The sequence below is a fragment of the Melanostigma gelatinosum genome (assembly GCF_949748355.1).
Source record: "Melanostigma gelatinosum genome assembly, chromosome: 4".
In the NCBI taxonomy this organism is placed as follows: Eukaryota; Metazoa; Chordata; class Actinopteri; order Perciformes; family Zoarcidae; genus Melanostigma; species Melanostigma gelatinosum.
In genome coordinates this window covers 30299479-30319663 of record NC_136637.1, presented here as the reverse complement: position 1 = coordinate 30319663, position 20185 = coordinate 30299479, and the positions used below count along the sequence as shown (strand labels likewise).

At 44.1% G+C, this 20185-nt stretch overlaps 3 protein-coding genes across 5 annotated transcripts; 1 reads left to right on the top strand and 2 right to left on the bottom strand.

Moving 5' to 3' along the window:
• Positions 1-484: 484 nt before the first annotated feature.
• On the bottom strand, positions 485-5205 carry gtpbp6 (GTP binding protein 6 (putative)). Of its 2 annotated transcripts, none has more exons than XM_079267229.1 (10): positions 4772-5205; positions 4555-4692; positions 4407-4477; positions 3821-3951; positions 3660-3730; positions 3414-3572; positions 2417-2625; positions 2192-2340; positions 971-1123; positions 485-895 (listed from the first exon to the last, which is right to left on the bottom strand). In XM_079267229.1, the coding sequence occupies exons 1-10, from the start codon at positions 5139-5141 to the stop codon at positions 769-771; spliced, it is 1578 nt and encodes a 525-aa protein (XP_079123355.1). In that variant the 5' UTR covers positions 5142-5205; the 3' UTR covers positions 485-768. The 2 variants fall into 2 exon arrangements, with proteins under 2 accessions (XP_079123355.1, XP_079123356.1); XM_079267230.1 differs by having other exon boundaries at positions 756-895; positions 2287-2340.
• A 777-nt stretch (positions 5206-5982) lies between these two features.
• On the top strand, positions 5983-9813 carry LOC306776976 (ICOS ligand-like). Its single transcript, XM_079267890.1, has 5 exons — positions 5983-6326; positions 7271-7594; positions 7676-7963; positions 8051-8236; positions 9681-9813. Exons 1-5 carry the CDS (start codon positions 6185-6187, stop codon positions 9737-9739), a joined length of 999 nt encoding a protein of 332 aa, XP_079124016.1. The 5' UTR covers positions 5983-6184; the 3' UTR covers positions 9740-9813.
• A 98-nt stretch (positions 9814-9911) lies between these two features.
• Positions 9912-19211, bottom strand: nit2 (nitrilase family, member 2). Of its 2 annotated transcripts, none has more exons than XM_079267891.1 (10): positions 19149-19211; positions 18869-18987; positions 16505-16625; positions 15895-15983; positions 15724-15817; positions 15560-15634; positions 15401-15479; positions 12560-12658; positions 10742-10797; positions 9912-10504 (listed from the first exon to the last, which is right to left on the bottom strand). In XM_079267891.1, the coding sequence occupies exons 1-10, from the start codon at positions 19174-19176 to the stop codon at positions 10401-10403; spliced, it is 864 nt and encodes a 287-aa protein (XP_079124017.1). In that variant the 5' UTR covers positions 19177-19211; the 3' UTR covers positions 9912-10400. The 2 variants fall into 2 exon arrangements, with proteins under 2 accessions (XP_079124017.1, XP_079124018.1); XM_079267892.1 differs by having other exon boundaries at positions 10746-10797.
• Between the last annotated feature and the right edge of the window lie 974 nt (positions 19212-20185).

Below are 20185 nucleotides of genomic sequence, written 5' to 3'. Positions count from 1 at the left end.
CATGCAATAAGACCAAAAACACACACAGACAGAATACTACCAAAGACATGCAATATGACCAAAAACACACAAAGTCCACACAAGGACACATGACTACAAAAAGACACACTGGACCAGAAACGGAAGAACGCCGTCAAATGTTAAAAAAACATTTGATTCCACAGCTGAAACCAAATGTCCTTCTGAAGACACGATGTCCTCGTCTCAGTTCTTGTTTCCGTTCAGAAGTGTTGCGACTGAAGGAAACCGCTTTCTCAGTTTGTTACATTCAGTATGTTGTGACTCTACAGCTCTGAAGTACAATATGTCTTCAAGAACCAATGGCCTTCTTTAATAAAACGATGCTGTCAAAGATGTGATATTCTACAACACAGTCTGTGGTTCAGTTTGCAGTCATGAGTTTCCAGAGTACAACAATAACTACACAGAAGGTGTGTCCACTAATGGATCAGTTGAGTTAATGAACAAAGAATCACAGAAAAAGAAAAGTAGACTTTATTTATTTCTTGGAAATAAATTATTCAGCATGAAAATAAAAAGCATAACAAAGCACCAATGTGAGCCGTCCAACGAGACGGCAGCCTCATCAGGATGCTAACATGTAGCTAGCTCTGGCTAACGCTACCCTCTCGGTTCTTCCTCGTCTCTGTGGAGAGCTGCACATGCTCAGTAGGGACCAGGGAGCCAGCGACACGCGTTGTTCCCGTGTGGCATAAAGGAGCCGACAGATCATTGGAAGGCTGCGGCAGCACGGATCTCTCTTCTCCGTCATCTCCCCGTGAACACTTTCCTGTAGCGTCCGTGAGCAGCGGCGCTGATGAGGACCGTGACGACGGCCGAGCCTTCGTCCGCGTTCACCTGCACGTCCTGGACGGCGGCCTCCTTGTACAGCCAACTGTGGACGGAGACGCACGTTAGCCGTCTTATTTAAAACAAAAAGAAACAAAGCAGCGAGGAGGACGGCCGTCACCTTAACTGAGGAGAGCTGAGGTCAACGCTGAGCTCTAACACGCGTTTCCCCGTCGACTTCACGACCTCGTCCTCCACCGCCGTCCTCAGGCGGTCCAGACCTCGCTGCTCCAGGGCTGAGATGGGCAGAGCGTCCGGCTCCGACAGCTGATAGCTGAGACAGAAACGCTTAGTTCACAGAGAGGCTGTGTGTGTGTGTGTGTGTGTGTGTACATACATACATACATACATACGGACACTTCACGATGTCTTGTATAGATTTGAGTTCATTTAAATGTGACATTTTATTACGTTTTGATCTTCTCGGCTGCTTAGCACATTTTCTGTTGTTTCCATTAAAGGGACAGTGTGTAGGTTATAGTGACATCTAGTGGTGAAGTTGCAGATTGCAATAGATTAAATACCCCTCCGCTAAGCCCCTCCCCTTTCCAAGCACGTAGAGAACTACGGTGGCCTTCAGGTAGAGTTATCTTGAGCGTTTTAGTACAACTAGAAGCTACTTTTACCAATACTCTGTTCTATTACATGAATAAATCATTGATTTTAATTTGATTTATAATTTAGAGCAGCAAGAGTTTTGTTTACAAAAGTAAAGTCACTTTATAAAGTCATTAATATCTCACTGGAAGCAATGATAATCAGAAAACCGATATTAGACAGTACCAGTCATTCCTCCTGTCCTCTGTCCTCCTGTCTCAGCCAGCAGAGACGTTTACCAGAACAAACTAAGTTAGTAAGTTAGAACACAGACGACACCTTTTCTTTTGCTGTCCTTGTGTAAACGTAGCGGCGGTGCAAATTCAATTAGGTTTCACTGTTTACAGTTTCATGCTTGTTGAACACTCCGGTGGTCAATAATTTAGCACCAGGTCGCGTTGAGCACAGAGCTCTCTCTCTCTCTCTCTCTCTCTCTCTCTCTCTCTCTCTCTCTCTCTCTCTCTCTCTCTCTCTCTCTCTCTCTCTCTCTCTCTCTCTCTCTCTCTCTCTCTCTCTCTCTCTCTCTCTCTCTCTCTCTCTCTCTCTCTCTCTCTCTCTCTCTCTCTCTCTGAGCGAGAGAGTCAGTGTTTGGTTTGTCTGTTCTTCTGTAGAAAAACAGGGTGGTGTAACACGGCGGACTCCGCCTCCTGCTCCCGATGCAGATATGAAGGACTCATTGAAAGCAAACTAAAACCCTCCTGAATGTGACACGCTGGCCCTTTAAGGACAAACGTTGTCTTCTTACTTGTCAACGAGGTCCGTTTTATTGTGGACTTCTATCATGGAGCTCATCAGCCTGTCGGGGATTTGCATGTTCTTCAGAACTCTCAGCACGTTCACCTTCTGGTTGACCGTCTCTGGGTGGCTGATGTCTCTGACGTGGACCAGCAGGTCCTGAGAAAGACAGACGGACGAGTCAGCACTTCTGTAAAACTGTAGTTCTGCTTCACGTCACAGAGTGGAAACCCACCGAGTGCTTGATGTCCTCCAGCGTGGCGGAGAAGGAGTCGATGAGCCGGTGGGGCAGCTGGGACAGGAAGCCGATGGTGTCCACGTAGAGGACGGTCATGTGACTGGGCAGCTGGCCGGCGTGCACGGTGACGTCCAGCGTGGCAAACAGCTGGTTTCTGGGCTGGAGGCCGACGTCGCCCGTCAGCGCTTTGATCAGGGTCGTTTTTCCTGAACGGAAACAAAAAAAGAAGTTTGGTTGAACTGTTAAATAACACACATACGATGCGTGTTATTTATATGTGTGAATATTTATAGGGCTGTTAGAAATATTCTGGTTAAGATTTCGTCTGACAAAAAACGTGATTTCACAATTTCATATCGTGACATCTAACTGCAAATACAAATTAAACCTTTTGATAACTATGACTTATTCCGTCCACTAGATAAAAAAGATGTTGACAAAATGCAGTTTATAAAACGGTAACACATTTGTAATACATCACAATGTTTGATGTTCAGCAGATCGCAAAATGTTTAAAATCGCAATATCGTTTCGTGACTCGAGTATCGTGAGAACACGTGTTTTCTGGACGTGTCCGTACCTTTGGGAATGTAAAAATATAAACGTCTCTAGAGTCAGAGCTTGGTTTGTCCTTTCTGGGCTACTGTAGGAACATGGCGGACTCCGCCTCCTGCTCCTCCTGGTCCCTACGTAGATATGAAGAACTCATGCTAAGCTAACGAAAACATGACTCATAGTTTCAGGTGATTAAACACCAATGAAAACAAACGTAGTTATGAATATTAAATTACTTTTTTGCTAATAAATCCTCTAAATGTTACACACTGTTCCTTTAATGATTAACTTTCCTGTTCGAGTGAAAAAATACATTTTGCATTGTGATAATATTTACTTATTTACAATATACGGTGATATTATCGTTTATCTGGTGATCCCTCTACTGAATATATAAACTGTATATATTCTTTATTATTAATATTTCCCAGCGTCTCACCACAGTTCGTGTATCCCAACACGGAGACGGTGGGGAACTCCTTGTGCCGGCGCTGAGATCTCAGCAGGCTCCTCTTCCTCCTCAGTTTCTCCAGCGCCGAGCGGATCTTCATCTCGCGCTCCCTCAGCAGTCTCTGCTGGACCTCCACCAGCGTCTCCCCTGTACGGACCAATCAGCAAGCAGGCTCAGCGGCTGAACAGCCAATCACAGGTGTGCGTGTGGTTTTATCGCCCCGGGCGTCGTTACCTGAGCCGCCGATGTATCTCGACCCTCCGCCCTGCTGATCCAAGTTTGCCATTTCATTTTTCAGACGAGATCTGTACGCCGTCAGATGAAGACGTTTTTAAAACCCCAATGGATGCTGGGAAAGGAAACGAGTAAATAAATAAATAAATGAAAAACGCTACCGTAACAAGGGGATCTCTGCCAGAGAGATCTGTAGCTTGGCCTCTTTGGTGCTGGCGTTGCAGCGGAAGATGTGGAGGACCACCGAGTATCGGTCAAACACTTTGACCCCCCAGGCCTCCTCGAACTCCCTCTGTGGGGAGGAAACACGGCCGTCAGCGGCTGAAAACGTCTCGCGTGTAAAGACGCACACGAGGCCCAAATAAAACACGCAGGAGTGCTCGTAAAAGCCTTCAAATCAGTGTTCAATACATCTGTTTTATTGTCTAAACTTTAACGTTAAGCTACTACGAGCAACCGAGGACGCATCCGGCTGAGAGTCACCAGTTAACACGGTCACTGTTTAAACTGAAACACCGGCTGCTCTGAAACAGTCGTGATCTCAATTCTGTAGAACGAGAGATTCTGACAACCGAACATGAAACAAGCAGATCAGACAGTTTTAATTCAATGTTTAACGCGGTTAAGTCGTCTGGATAACTGGGACAAAACGACACTTCTGGTACCAACATAAATATATAAATAAATATATAATAAAAAATGGAATACAATTTGAAAGAAATACAAAAAGTCAGTAGTTTAGTTCACCTCAGACGAAGGAAACAGACGCTCCACATTCACAAACACCGCAGTGATTCCTGCCGTCTGTCTGATTTTATCTACAAAAACACAAACAACATGATTCATATCAAAACGACCGATCAGCTGAGACGTGCACGCGGGCGCTGCGCGGTACCTGTCAGAATCTGGAAGTTCCCTTTGCCGAAGATCTTCTTCTTCTCTGGTGTCTTGGTGGACAGGATGAGCTGCTCCACCACTCTCCAGTTGTCCAAAGTGTTCACGAGACCCACGGCCTCGGCCATCATCAGCTCAGCTGTGCACAAAAACAGCTCGATAAACAAACACGCCTGCGCGCGCGCGCACGCATACCTGGCGGCCGGCGTGTTACCTACCGGTGGTCAGGTGCTGCTTCCGGCTCCCCCACTTCACATCGGGGTGAACCACGAACACTCTGTGCTGCTGAGCGGGCGCGTGCAGTCGAAACAGCTCCTCCACCTCGCTGTCATCGACGAAGTCGTCATCCTCTTCATCCTCCTCCTCTTTCTCCTCCTCGTGCACCCCGCTGCCTCTGAGGTCATGCGTGATGTCCCTCGACCTGCACGCGGACAGCGTGAACGCCCTCAGCTGAGAAGGACATGCAGCTCCGATTGCACGCGGAGGCTTGTGAAGGAGTCTGCAGGTAGCCGATGACGTCAGACAGGTGTGTGCGCGGAGACGCTGCAGGACCGGAAACCACGAGAGAACCCTCCTCAGTGCTGTCATGGTGCTCTTATTGTACAGTTATCACTCCCTCCATGGTTGTTGTTGTTCTCATGCTTTAGGAGAGAGAGCCACCACGCATGCGCACTGTGAACGTGTTCTTCTTCTTGTTCACTAGAGATCACAAAGCAGCCTGCAGAGAGAATACTGCCACCTGCTGGTGTGTTGATGCACCGTCTCTAGATCATGTTTCCACACGATAGAATCAGCTGTTCATGCTGGAAAACTGTGGGTCTGTCTCTACATTTTATATGATATATAATCCCACCATTATTTTAATGTATGTACATTTATTTTATTCATGTTATTTATTTATATATATATATATATATATATATATATACACAATAATAAATACAAATATATTAATAGTGGTGTTACATTTTTCATATACATGTTAAACAAATTGAAAATATTATTTTGTTATTTTCTATTTTTTATGTATGTGTATGTATATATTTGGTTATTATATTAATTATCAAATGTATATTTTTACTTTGTCATTTTATTTAAAGTTACTTCAATCACTTTAATTAATATTGGTTTTGTCGCCCCCTGTGGACTAAAGCAGTAGTGTCTCTGAGCACCAGTCTCTTTAGAAAACCTCATTTTACTGCAGCAGGGTCTGACAGTCTGCCCCTCCCAGTCCTGGTTCTGGTTCTGGTCCCGAGCCTCCCTTCAGAACCAGGTACCGGTTCCTCGCTGTCACTTTAACACCAGTTGAATCTCTGCGGTTCACGACGTCACGCTGTGTGGGCGTGCGCCGCCTATAAACAGGTCAAACAGGTCGGACGCCTTCCCTTCAAGGCTCTCAGCAGGATCTCTGCTGATGGGCAGTGAAAAGGCTTTACAGGTTATTTGAGTGAGAATCTCTTGAATTATCACTGCTCGTCATCTTCACATCAGACAGAGGAACAGAGTGAGATGCCTCAACAAGCCGCAACATGACCGGCCGTGACTTCACTCGGGGAGAAACAAGGCGTGCGCGTCCGACCCGGAGCTGTGCGACAGGCTGACGGGAAGTGGAGCCACTCGGTGGAAGCGTGATGGGTCTGTGCTCGCTCTCCGGTCTGAGGAGGAACAGGTCTTTGAATGCTTTCTGCGTCTCGGACGCACGAACGACGCACAAAGCGGCTCTGTGGCGCTGCGGACTGCTGCTCAGCTTCCTGGGTTTCTGCGCCTGTCTGGGTGAGACGATCACACACTGACATGTACCTGGTACACTGAAGTACTGCAAGTATTCACAGCATGTACTACTACTACTACAGTTAATCTGTCGGTAAGATTCAAGTATTCAAACTGTGACTGTTCTACTGTTCTATATAAATATACATATATATAAATACTATCATGAGACTATTACTCACGTATTAATGGAAAAACAGGATTGTACTGTTGGCGTTGGTTGAACTAATAACTCATTATTTTCATGATGGATTCATCTGCTGATTATTTTGGTTTGTGAAAATAGTGAGAAATGTTTGTGTCAACTACCGAGAGCCCAACGTGCACCGTGCTCCAAACCTCAAGATGATCTGCAACCATGAGGATCATTCAACAGAACCAGTCTGTCTGGTCCTGATCCTCTATGAACCAGTCAGTCTAGTCCTGATCCTCTACAGACCTCCATCAGTACAGAGACCATCAGAGAGAAGATGGTCTGTTTCTATAGAGTTGTTCTTGATGCTCGTCATCGGAGCCACCGGGTCGGATTCTGGTGAAACCAGATGAACTCATGCAGGTTCACCAGAACCTCCTTCAGCTCAGACTCCAGCAGAGACCGGAGAGACCGGTCCACCGTGGACAGACCCATCAGGAGCTCCGGAGTGAGGAGCAGAGCTTCTCCTCTCTGCTGGAGACCCAGGACGTGTTGCTGGACCCGCTGGAGGGAAGGGAGGCACGGGAGAACCAGAACCAGGACTGAGAGGGTCAGACTGTCAGACCTGCTGCAGTAACATGAGAGGTTTTCTAAAGAGACTCTGGTGCTCAGAGACACAACCACTTTAGTCCACAGGGACCAACAGAACCAACAGAACTTAGAGTTCAACTTAGTAACTTTAAGTACTTAAGTAAAAGTACTCGGTTACTCTCCACTGATACTTTACTGTCTTGTCTGTCTTGTCTGTCCTCAGAGGAAGAGTGCGTCCTCGGTATCGTCGGACAGGCGGTCTCGCTGCCCTGCGTTCGGCCCCAGTTAAAAACGTTGGTGAACGTCACCATCGAGTGGCGGAGAGGCGAGGAGGTGGTGCTCCGGTCGGTGTGGAGGGACGACGGCGTCGTGGAGGAGTGGAGCATCAACAGGGCCACGACCCCGCCGGACGCCGTGCTGACGGGGAACTTGTCCCTGCAGCTTCCCACGGTGGACCCCTCGGAGCACCGCGTGAACTACAGTCTGCTCGTCACTTCAGGGCAGAACCACAGCGCGGAGCTGTGCAGCGCGTGCCTCAGGACCGCAGGTCAGTGCCCACCAATCAGTCACACAGGAAGTCAGGACGCTGTTTCGAGGCGCTGACGTTTCTTTCACGGCTGTTTTGCAGCCAGTTTCAGCTCCCCGCTGCTGCGGAGGGAGAAGGAGGCCGGACCGGGAGGCGAGACCGCCTTCTGGTGTCAGTCCAGCGGCGGGTTCCCTGCACCTGCAGTCTACTGGCTCATCAATGACACCGAGGACCCCCCCGACGGCTCGGTGAGGACGCTGGCGGCGGCGCTGCCGGACTCCCTTCTGTACAACGTCACGAGCCAGCTGGTGCTCAACGTCTCCGAGGACGCGAGCGTGTCGTGCGTCGTGGAGAACCCGTCCACCAACGAAAAGCTGACGTCCACCAGCAGTGAGTGGTCCGCTCAGTGATTCCAGCCCCCCAAAACAACGCGACACCACCTGCTGCACTAATCTCTGCTTCTCTTGTTGCTGAAAGGCGGAGTGAAGGTTCGGGGCGGCCCCGTGGTGACGGGCAGAGCCTCGGAGGCCATGTGGATCTTCAGCACGGCGCTCTGCGCGGTGGTCGGGGTCATGGTGTTGGTGGGCGTCATCTATCAGATTCACCTGGACAGGAGGAGCAAGAAGAAGAAGAAAGAGTTCCAAAAGCAGCATCTGAACAGAGGTAGGCAGACCTGCTGCAGTGAGAGCTTTCTGAAGAGACACTACCACGTTAGTCCACAGGGGGCGCCAACATCAACACGACGCGAAGCTTCCTCTCAGTCTGCTGAAATAAACAATAGTTAAAAGATGAAGGTTCGGTTTCCACAGGGACTTTCATGCGTCATCGAACGTGTGACCATGACTGGAGCAGGAAAGTACCTCAAGAGGAGGTTCGGCTTCTTCCTGTTTATAATAAAAGGTTACAACGGTTTGTATTTGTCATTGTACAACAGGCTGCACAACGATTCTGATTGTAGTCCCAATTTACTACATGGGAAAAACCCCCATTATGCATGTAAATGGAGGATGCATTAAAGAAGTCTGGCGATACTTCTGTAGCTTTCCAGACGCACAGAGGGACCGCGTTGTGTCTGGTGGGTCTTGATCTCGTGGCCCTGATGCTCAGCAGACACGATGGTGTTCTGGGAGGTTTTCCTGTTGAGATGCAGGAGTGTGGTTGAGCTCAATAGATGGCGGTGGTCTAGTCAAGGGGGCTGGAAGTCAATGTGATGGACTTTCTAATCTTCCGAACACTCAAAGCGCTCGACGCTATCGCCGCGTTTCCTTTCACTACAAGTACTACTGTTGCATGCAGCACGCGTTCAACAGGACAAACTACTTCAGCACATCATGGCAGCTTGAACGCTCTGGATTGTGGGTCAGAACAGAACATCCTGGTATTTTTGACAGACTGCGTTTTAAATCCCACCTATCGGGGACAACCTACACCTTTGTCTGGCACACTGAAACATTCCTGACGGGACCAATGAAGGATCCGATTATTGTGGGTTTAGGAACCCACAGCAGCAGATGTCAGGGTTCAGGGTCTTGCCCAAGGGAACTAGACAGCGGGGTCTGGGGATCGAACCGTCGATCTTTGGATCAGTGGACGAGCTGTTGAACCTCCTGAAGGGACCAAACCCCGTTAAATGTAAAACGCAGTCTAAAGTTCAGGAAATGAAGAGAGAATGGTTTCCAATATTTCACAAGACAAAAAAGAAAAGAATCTTTCAGAATATTTTGTGTTGTTGAGCATTCTCATCCTTAAAACAGATGAATATCATTTATTCTAGCTGGAGTAGAATCGACCATCATGAGGTCCAATAAATAAACAGGTTCGTTTGTTCAGTTTCACTTCATCAGTCACATGAAAGTCAGCTCAGCAACAATCATATAAAAGATCAAATACAACGAGATAGAAGACACGAAGAAAATATCGAAGAGCATTGTCTGTAAAAGCAACTTCGTCCAACGTTGTTGCACGAATGTAATGAAAGGAAACGGATATTAAATAATAGAGAATGAGAAATACATAAACATCATTTGTCACAGGTTGTTTTATTCTGTGTATACTTTTAAACTGGCTTTTATGAAGAATGTGAAATGAATGTTTGCTCTTTGTTCAGGATACAGGAGGAGGAGACCTGAGGAGGAGGAGGTGATGAAGAAGGAGACCGACGTGTGAGAGGAACCCTCATCACTGCTGTGACGGAGGAACCGGAGCACTGATTTGTAAATAGTTAGTTTTGTTGTGATCGCTGGTTTTATCAGCTTAACGTCCAGATTTAAACTGATTCAAACAAAGTGACTGAGAGGATTCTTCTGTTTGTTTCAAGCTTCAATAAAGAGACTCAAACCAGCGCTGCAGCAGGTTTATTTACATTGATACAGAAAATATGACAATTTGAATCTTACTTCAGACAAATATTTCTGCTGTTTGATTTTCTATCATATGAACTGAATTAAAGATCGAATGTAGAGATTCAACTCACTGGTGATTGTCTTATGATTCATCGATTCGTTTTATATAAAATGTGCAGATGTCCACGACTCAAACATATTCAGTTCACTGTCAGGAAAGAAAAGCAGGAAATATTCAAGGTCAAGAAGCTGGAATCAGAATTATGACTTCTTGTTCTTTCGAAGAAACGACAAACCGATAAATCAATCGTTCATTTATAAGTTAACGAATCAATTATTGCAGCTGTAGAGTCGTCACATCAGAGAAGCTCCAACCAGCACACGTGTGTCTCCTCGATAAACGACGAGTCAGACTTCAGCTCCATCCTCCAATAAGAACAGAGCGTCGGAGCGAGACGGACCGCGTTCCTCTGGAGGTCACGTGATCAGCTGGCTCCTCCCCCCCCCACCGAGGTCACGGCGTACAGGTCGTCCCGCCGCTGAGCCGTGACGGGGATCTGCTGCCGGACGTCCGCCAAGTACTGCAGGTCTGGGATCAGATCAGACCGGGTTCAGATACGCAAACGAGACTTACTACTACTACTACTACTACTACTACTACTACTACTACTACTACTACTACTACTACTACTACTACTACTACTACTACTACTACTACTACTACTCCTCCTCCTCCTCCTCCTCCTCCTCCTCCTCCTCCTCCTCCTCCTCCTCCTCCTCCTCCTCCTCCTCCTCCTCCTCCTCCTCCTCCTCCTCCTCCTCTCACCTACGTCAGCGTAAATAACGGCCTCCTCTGGTCCGGCCTTAGCGATCACCTCCCCCCTGAAACAAGTTAGAAATATGAATATCAAAAGGAGAGAAACTGCTGCTCATCAAGTGTATTGATGAATACTATTTTGAGGTACTTGTACTTTACTTGAATACTTTATACTTCTCTACATCTCAGAGATTAAACACTGAACTTTATACTATCTTTACTGGACAAATGAAGATTTTATCAATAAAACATTTATTAAATGTTTTGTTATAGATTAGACCAAACCGTATATATATATATATAATGTACGTATATTTACATATATAATATATATATATATAAAGTATTTGAACCAAGCTTCACCTCAACCAGCTACAATACTAAAATGTTAATTACAAGTTAATAAATCTGTAATAATACTCAAATAATAAAGTACGTGAGAATTACCTCTCACAGGAAACATTCTTACTTTAAATATTTTGTGTATTCCTGAAGATAATACGTCTGTTTGTCAACTTAAAGGAACGTTACAATACATAACTTCATATTTATAACGTTAAAGTATGTCAAAGTATTTGCTGCGAGTAGAAAACATCCAGCGCGGTTCTGAACGGAGTGAACTCTGTTTTACTTTGAGCACATCTCTTCATCTCTTCTTCATCTCTTCATCATCTCTTCATCTCTTCTTCATCTCTTCTTCATCTCTTCATCATCTCTTCATCATCTCTTCTTCATCTCTTCTTCATCTCTTCATCATCTCTTCATCATCTCTTCATCATCTCTTCTTCATCTCTTCATCATCTCTTCATCATCTCTTCTTCATCTCTTCTTCATCTCTTCATCATCTCTTCATCATCTCTTCTTCATCTCTTCTTCATCTCTTCATCATCTCTTCATCATCTCTTCTTCATCTCTTCTTCATCTCTTCATCATCTCTTCATCATCTCTTCTTCATCTCTTCTTCATCTCTTCATCATCTCTTCATCATCTCTTCTTCATCTCTTCATCATCTCTTCTTCATCTCTTCTTCATCTCTTCATCATCTCTTCATCATCTCTTCATCATCTCTTCTTCATCTCTTCATCATCTCTTCATCATATCTTCTTCATCTCTTCATCATCTCTTCATCATCTCTTCATCATCTCTTCTTCATCTCATCTCTTCTCTTCATCTATTCTTCTCTTCATCTCTTCTTCTCTTCTCTTCATCTATTCTTATCTTCATCTCTTCTTCTCTTCTCTTCATCTATTCTTCTCTTCATCTCGTCATCTCTTCTCTTCATCTCTTCTTCTCTTCATCTCTTCTTCTCGTCTTCTCTTCATCTCTTCATCTATTCTTCTCTTCATCTCTTCATCTATTCTTCTCTTCATCTCTTCTTCTGTTCGGTTTGAATTGTTATGGAGTCTTTTCTTTTTTAAAGCTTTCCTTTCATTCACAAACTAACTCGTGTTGCCTTCACTGCACACTGCACAGTCAGACACGCGGCTCTTCTCGTTTCTCAGTTTGTACATCCTTGATTCCTTTCCTTTCCTCACGTCCTGGTTCCTCAACAATTTAAAGCAACTTCAGTTAACCCTCTGAACTTGAAAAGCATGTTTTCTTTTAAAAATGATCGGCAAAAAAAACGACATTATCCTGAGATTGTCATCTTTCCAACGGCCCTTGAACACATCATGTGTGACGAACGCTTCCATGAGGAAAAACAACCAAACTGAGGCATTAAAATGTGATTTTGAAGATGATTTCTGGGTCACAGGCAGGAGGACAGAGGAGACGAGGAGACAGAGTGGAGAAAAGGTCAGAGGAAACATGTGGGTGTTTCTGTACCAGGGGTTCACCACAGTGCTGTGACCCCAGGCCACGTATGAGGACGTCTCATCTCGGGCAGGAGACGCTGTGGCCACGAACACCTGGTTATCCACAGCCCTGAGGAGGAGACAAGGAAAGGAGACAAGGAGACCACTCAGGTCACATGACACGCTGGTACACTCTGTCTTTGGGAGCTCCTCTAGGAGGCTGTGAATACCTAAACATATGAAGTGATTCATAAATATCATAAACATCACAACATGGAGAAACATGTACCTGTAGTCTGAAGTACCTTTTTCATTTGACCGATAATAAAATATAAATATCAAAATGCATTTACATATTTAATGCATGAAGAGTTATATGTTACAGTCTGTTTGTTTCTGATGATCAGATACATATTAAAGAACTTTAGAGTTCAGTTAAAGGAACTACTCTCATCACGTTCATCATAGTTTTCAATTTGTTTTTATTTAATTATAGTTTAGTTTGAATAAATCCTCAAAATGTGTTTTCTCGACTTAGTTCAGTTTGTTTGTCGTTAGTTTTTTAACCAGATAATATCGTTCAGGGTTAGTTTCTCTGAAAGGATTTTTATTTAGTTTGTCATTTTTAGTTCATATTTTTTAATGCTTATTTTCTTTTTAGTGTCAGTTTTAGTTTACTTTATTTTTTATTATATTATATAAAATAACATAAAAACATCTAATTAAATTCACATTAAAGAGACGGATTTTTTTTTACATCAACCAAAGAATTCAGCATCAGGTTGTATTTAGCCTGCTTATAAAATAGTATTTAATAGTTTTAAAATTACTTAATTTTAAGTAATTTAATTATCTAATAATATCAAGCATTCAGTAGAACTTTATTTGTTTGAGTTGTTCTTGTTTTTTAAAGGTTTACTTATCTATCATACCGTTACAGTTTGATGACTTATTTACTGTACTTTATGATACTTCACTATACTTTGATACTTTACTGTACTTTATGATACTTTACTGTACTTTATTGTACTTTACGATACTTTACTGTACTTTATTGTACTTTACTGTACTTTACTATACTTTATGATACTTTACTGTACTTTACGATAGTTTATGATACTTTACGATACTGTATTACACTTTATGATACTTTACTATACTTTATGATACTTTACTGTACTTTATGATACTTTACTGTACTTTATTGTACTTTACGATACTTTATTGTACTTTACTATACTTTATTATACTTTACGATACTTTATTATACTTTACGATACTTTACTGTACTTTACGATACTTTACTGTACTTTACGATACTTTATGATACTTTATGATACTTTACTATACTTTACGATACTTTACGATAGTTTATGATACTTTACTGTACTTTACTATACTTTATGATACTTTACGATAGTTTATGATACTTTACTGTACTTTACTATACTTTATGATACTTTACTATACTTTACGATACTGTATTACACTTTATGATACTTTACTGTACTTCACTATACTTTATGATACTTTACTGTACTTTACTATACTTTATGATACTTTACTGTACTTTACGATACTTTACGATACTGTATTACACTTTATAATACTTTACTGTACTTCACTATACTTTATGATACTTTACTGTACTTTACGATACTTTACTATACTTTATGATACTTTACTGTACTTTACGATAGTTTATGATACTTTACGATACTGTATTACACTTTATGATACTTTACTGTACTTCACTATACTTTATGATACTTTACGATACTTTACTATACTTTACGATACTTTATTAATGCTGTCTCTTGTTGTTGCTGCTGATGTAATTCCTCGTAAGACTAATAAAGGATAATCTTATCTTATTTAATAAGAATGGAAGATTGTAAAAGAAGAGAATAACTGTGCTCATGAGACGTGAATCAACCCTCTGAGAGTTCTTCCCTCACAGATCGGTGGTTCTTCTCTCGGGTTGGGTATCGTTTGGGTTTTTTCTGATACCGGTGCTAAAACGACACTTTTAAAACGATACCGGTGCCTAAACAGATACTTTTTTCTTCAAATTGAACAATATATTAACTGTTTGAAGTATACTATAAATATAAATAAATACAAAACACTTGCCTTGAAACTACAGCTTCAAACTTTTAAACTTCAAACTATGAACAATATATGAACTGTTAAAAGTTTACAGTGTACTTAAATAAATATAGATAAATACAAAACACACACACACTCTGTACACACATGACAGCTTCAAACTTCAGCAATTATGTTGCAGAAATATGAGCATATTTGCATTCTCTGGCAAAATACGACCTCTCCTGACTTATGTTATTTTATTGAACCAGTTGGTGGCGCTAATGCACCAATTCATCGTTTGCCAACCGCCACTACAGCTCAAAGTAGAAGAAGAAGAAGAAAGTTTTGCGTGGCTGTGGATGTTAGCGCTAAGGACCCGGATGTCGATGGAGGACGTCAGTAGCCTGCCGGCCGTTTGACAGATCTTCTCGTTTTTTGTTTTTTTCAATAAATCATGGCCGAAGCGTCGTCAGAATGATGGAGCAGTTTGTTTCTAAGCGCGCACGGCTCGTCCGGTTGTAATAATATGATGAGTGAGGAGCGGAGGACCGATGCTATCGTTAGCATCGGTCCTAGGACGAGCTAACCGAGGACGGAGTCATCAGAGTAGTGTAAAGAAAGTATTTCAAATCGGCTCAGGCACCGAAAGGAAGCACCGAAATCTGTGTTGCATTTCGGACCGGTAGATACCGGTCGTATAGGAACCGGTACCATACCGGCACCGGTTTTCGGTACCAAACCCTATTCTTCTCTAAACCGGGAGGTGGTTTCGGGGTCTCACCTCCCCCTCTGAAGGAGCTCCCAGTGAGCCGGTCCCGTGGTCATGTTGAAGGCTCCGGGGTAGACCAGCAGCTGACAGCCTGAGGACACAAAGACACACCGGTACCACTCGAACCTCGCACCTCTAGAAAGAAAACCTCCGGTCCAATCGGCCGCTCACCTCTCCGGCTGTAGAGCTGAGCCAGCTCTGCAAACCTCATGTCGTAGCAGATCCCCACGCCCACCTTACAGAACGCTGAGGGAGGAACCACGGAGGGGAACGGGGGTCAGAGGGAGCTCGCTTAAGCTGTGGGAGATTCCACGGAGGAGGCAAGAGTCACTTACGGGTCTCGAACGTGGACAGACTGTCCCCCGGACTCAGAGTCTCAGACTCCTGGAAGCGGATTTTCCCCGGAACGTCGATGTCAAAGAGGTGAATCTTAAAAGAGGAGAAACCATGTGACTGTCCTGCTGCTGTGATCTTCTAGTGAAGTAACTCCAGAGATGAACTCAGACCTTCCTGTGTTTGAGGATCAGATCTCCATCAGGACCGAACACCGTACAGCTGTTATACAGCTTCCCTCCGTCCTCCTCAGGGATCGATCCTGGAGAACAAGGAGAACATCGTCATGCAGAACATCGTCCTGCAGAACATCGTCCTGCAGAACATCGTCCTGCAGAACATCGTCATGCAGAACATCGTCATGCAGAACATCGTCATGCAGAACATCGTCATGCAGAACATCGTCCTGCAGAACATCGTCCTGCAGAACATCGTCCTGCAGAACATCGTCCTGCAGAACATCGTCCTGCAGAACATCGTCATGCAGAACATCGTCCTGCAGAACATCGTCGGCTTTTTAGATTCATTGTGTTTTTATTGCTCTTACATGAAGAGCCTGTGATTTTACAGTAGCTGTGTGATTATTTAATGTTTAAAACTATTTGACACCTTAACTCTAAATATTTTCGGAAAAAAAGAAACTAATCGAATCGATATAATACTGTGTAGCAAATATTTCCATGTTTCAGTATTGAGCAGGATAATCACTGGAAGTCCATCCATCCAGTGGAGTAGAATGCTCTCCTCTGTGGACCCTGGTGCATCGGTCAGAAGCTTCCTTACCTCCCACCAGATACACCTTGTTCTCCTTCGCCGTGTCTGACAGCAGCTGGGTGGACTCTCCTGGGATCCTCTCAGCGTACTGAGAGAAGAAGCCGGTTCCATACGGAGAATTGAAGCATTCCTGTTAACGTGAGAGAGAGCAGAGAGACGGCAATGATGGACTCAAGACTCACTGAGGACTCCGTTTAAAGTTACTCTGAGGAACTTTCACTGGACTAAAGTGGTCGTGTCTCTGAGCACCAGACTCTTTAGAAAACCTCTCATCTTACTGCAGCAGGTCTGACAGTCTGACCCTCTCAGTCCTGGTTCTGGTTCTCCCGTGCCTCCCTTCCCTCCAGCGGGTCCAGCAATATGTCCTGGGTCTCCAGCAGAGAGGAGAAGCTCTGCTCCTGCCGGTGGACCGGTCTCTGCTGGAGGATCTGGGTCTGCCCACGGTGGACCGGTCTCTGCTGGAGGATCTGGGTCTGTCCACGGTGGACCGGTCTCTGCTGGAGGACCTGGGTCTGTCCACGGTGGACCGGTCTCTGCTAGAGGATCTGGGTCTGTCCACGGTGGACCGGTCTCTGCTGGAGGATCTGGGTCTGTCCACGGTGGACCGGTCTCTGTTGGTGGATCTGGGTCTGTCCACGGTGGACCGGTCTCTGCTGGAGGATCTGGGTCTGTCCACGGTGGACCGGTCTCTGCTGGAGGATCTGGGTCTGTCCACAGTGGGCCGGTCTCTGCTGGAGGATCTGGGTCTGTCCACGGTGGACCGGTCTCTGCTGGAGGATCTGGGTCTGTCCACGGTGGACCGGTCTCTGCTGGAGGATCTGGGTCTGTCCACGGCGGACCGGTCTCTGCTGGAGTCTGAGCTGAAGGAGGTTCTGGTGAACCTGCATGAGTTCATCTGGTTTCACCAGAATCCGACCCGGTGGCTCCGATGACGAGCATCAAGAACAACTCTATAGAAACAGACCATCTTCTCTCTGATGGTCTCTGTACTGATGGAGGTCTGATAGAGGACCAGGACTACACTGAGACTGGTTCATATAGAGGACCAGGACTACACTGAGACTGGTTCATGTAGAGCACATGTGTCAAACTCAAGGCCCGCGGGCCGAATCCGGCCTGCCACGTCATTTTATGTGGCCCGCGAATCCGCCAGCAAAAAAAAAAAGAAAGAAAAAAACTTCTTTTTTTTTTATTTTTGGAAAAATAATTTAAAGTTAGACTTCAAAATAAAAGTATCCCCATGGTCGAAATTATGAGATAGAAAGTTGAAATTATGAGATAGCATGTTGTCTGTGTACCGACATTAAAACTATCACAACAGGTGGACAGGAGAGGCAACAGCCCGAAAAGAGGTTTTCCAACGATTGAAAAAGATCGACGAAGAGAAACAAAGAGAAACATTGATGCAGAGGGAAGAAAATGTAATGAAAGATGTGAAAGTGAAGACATGTTTGTGCTTCAAGGAGAACAACGGGTCTGTCTTCTGTGTTATGAGGCGTGTCGGTGATGAAGGATACAATTCACGTCGGCATTTTGACACCAAACACGGAGCTAAATTTAGCCTCCGAGAAAAACATCAAACTGTCCAAGAATTAAAAGGCAGACTGCAATCACAGCAGAATATATTTACACAGCTACAGCCCAGTGCATGCTGAAGGTGTGTGAGCAGAGCTCCGACCAGATACAGACTTTTACAAATGTCAGTTTGTGAAGAAACACCATCGCAGACCGAGTTGATGAACTAGCAGCAATCTAACAACACAGCAGCTGAGAGACGAGCAGGTACTTGTGTTTGTAATGAACTGTTGATGAAAGCACAGACAACACGGATACATCATCTATCATGTTCATCAGACCTGACTCTCAGTCAGCAGCTCTTGGATGTAGCTGCATGCACAGGACGACGACAGGGAGGAACATTAGTGATGCAGAGAGGTGAACAAACAGCTTTGAACAAAGTTAATGTCAGAACTTGTGTTTGATATTTGTCTTTGTTATTTTCTTTAATAGTTTGATCTTTGATAGAGTCATGTGGGTTTATTAAAATGATTTATGTTATAACAACAGAAATGTGTTTAAATATCATTTTTCATTTATATAACTGCATGTACAATATGTTTACACTTGAACAAACAATAATCAAATGCAGAGAGTTATTTAACAATATGTTAGGGAGAAGTTAGTTACAGTCTTACAGTTACAACCGGCCCTTTGAGGACCGTGATGCTGATGTGGCCCAGAGAAGATGAGTTTGACAGCCCTGATGTAGAGGATCAGGACTACACTGACACTGGTTCACAAGTTCCTTGTAGTAACTTTAAATCGAGAAAATGTGATACAGATGACCAGCAGCCTCCCGCCTCTCCTCCTCACCGGAAGTAGCACGAGCTGGCTCCCCTGTCCCGCGGCCTCCTTCACGAGCCTCCTTGCGCTGCTCAGGTTGTCCGCTTTGACGCTCGTCACGTGCAGCTGGACCACCGCCAGACGGAATTCTGGGAAAAAAACAAGACAGTTAGCTACAACGTTAGCAACAGCGTCACCATTTAGAGCCGTTTACAGCCTGTAGAAAACATTTAAATACAGCATTCACTCGGTTTAACGTGTATAGTATTCATCTACAACTTTTAAATAACTCACAAACATAACTACTTACTGGACATCGCTTTAGCTACAGCGGACATGTATGAGCCGTCCAGAGAGCAGACTGGACACCTGATACCGGATGACCGTTTTGTTTTTCAAAATAAGAGCTTGTAATCAGCGCAACGTCATGGAGGTCCGGTACAATTAAACAAAAAACGATACAAAACAATAATAATTAACTTCTGGAGATGGAAATTAAGTGTTCCTCCATCTTCCAGTCACTCTACGACGAAATAGCGAGAGCTTACGTAAAGCTAACAACCTTTATTGTGAAGTTTAGCGGAGAACTTACGTCAGCAGGGGGGGTCTTTGCAGCCAATCAGCGTCAGAGTACATTAGTTTAAAATTAACATACTTGACTAAACATTAACATACTTGCAGAGTTTACTCAAACATGTGAATATACTTCATGTTTACACGACAGAATTAGCATTTTTGAATATTTGGACCTTTATTTAAATAAGTTTAAGCTAAAGACAAAACATCAGCAGCTTTTTATATGATTTTATTGTTTTTGCTGCTGCAGGAAGATCCTGTCATAAAGCAGGTGTAGCTTTATTTAAATAAATTGAAGCTAAAGACAGAAAGGACTGTAATGACCATATATTCATGTTGCCGGCTGCTGTTTCTTTCAGGAGATATTTGTTCTCTTGACTTGTTCAACATTTCAAAACGCAGAAATCATCATCATCTTCCTGTTCCACGTTTATATGTTTACAACAGTGTAAAGCGTTTATTGTTGTAGTCAGTGGTGGAGGAAGTACTCAGGTCATTTACTTAAAGGAGACATATCACGCTCAGCATTAGGTCATACTTGTATTTGGAGTTTCTACAAGGATGTCTTTGATTGCACTCAGACATAAGCCCGCCCACTTCTTAACGGTCCAATCAACTGTAAAGGGTGTGATTTAAATCCCTCTTGTGTCTATACGCTCAGATATTCGGTTTCATTTGAGAAAACATCAAAGTACAGAAGATAAAGATCTAACTTCTGTTTCACTACGACTTTAAGTAAATGTACTTGGTTCTAGTATTTGAACGCAGTAG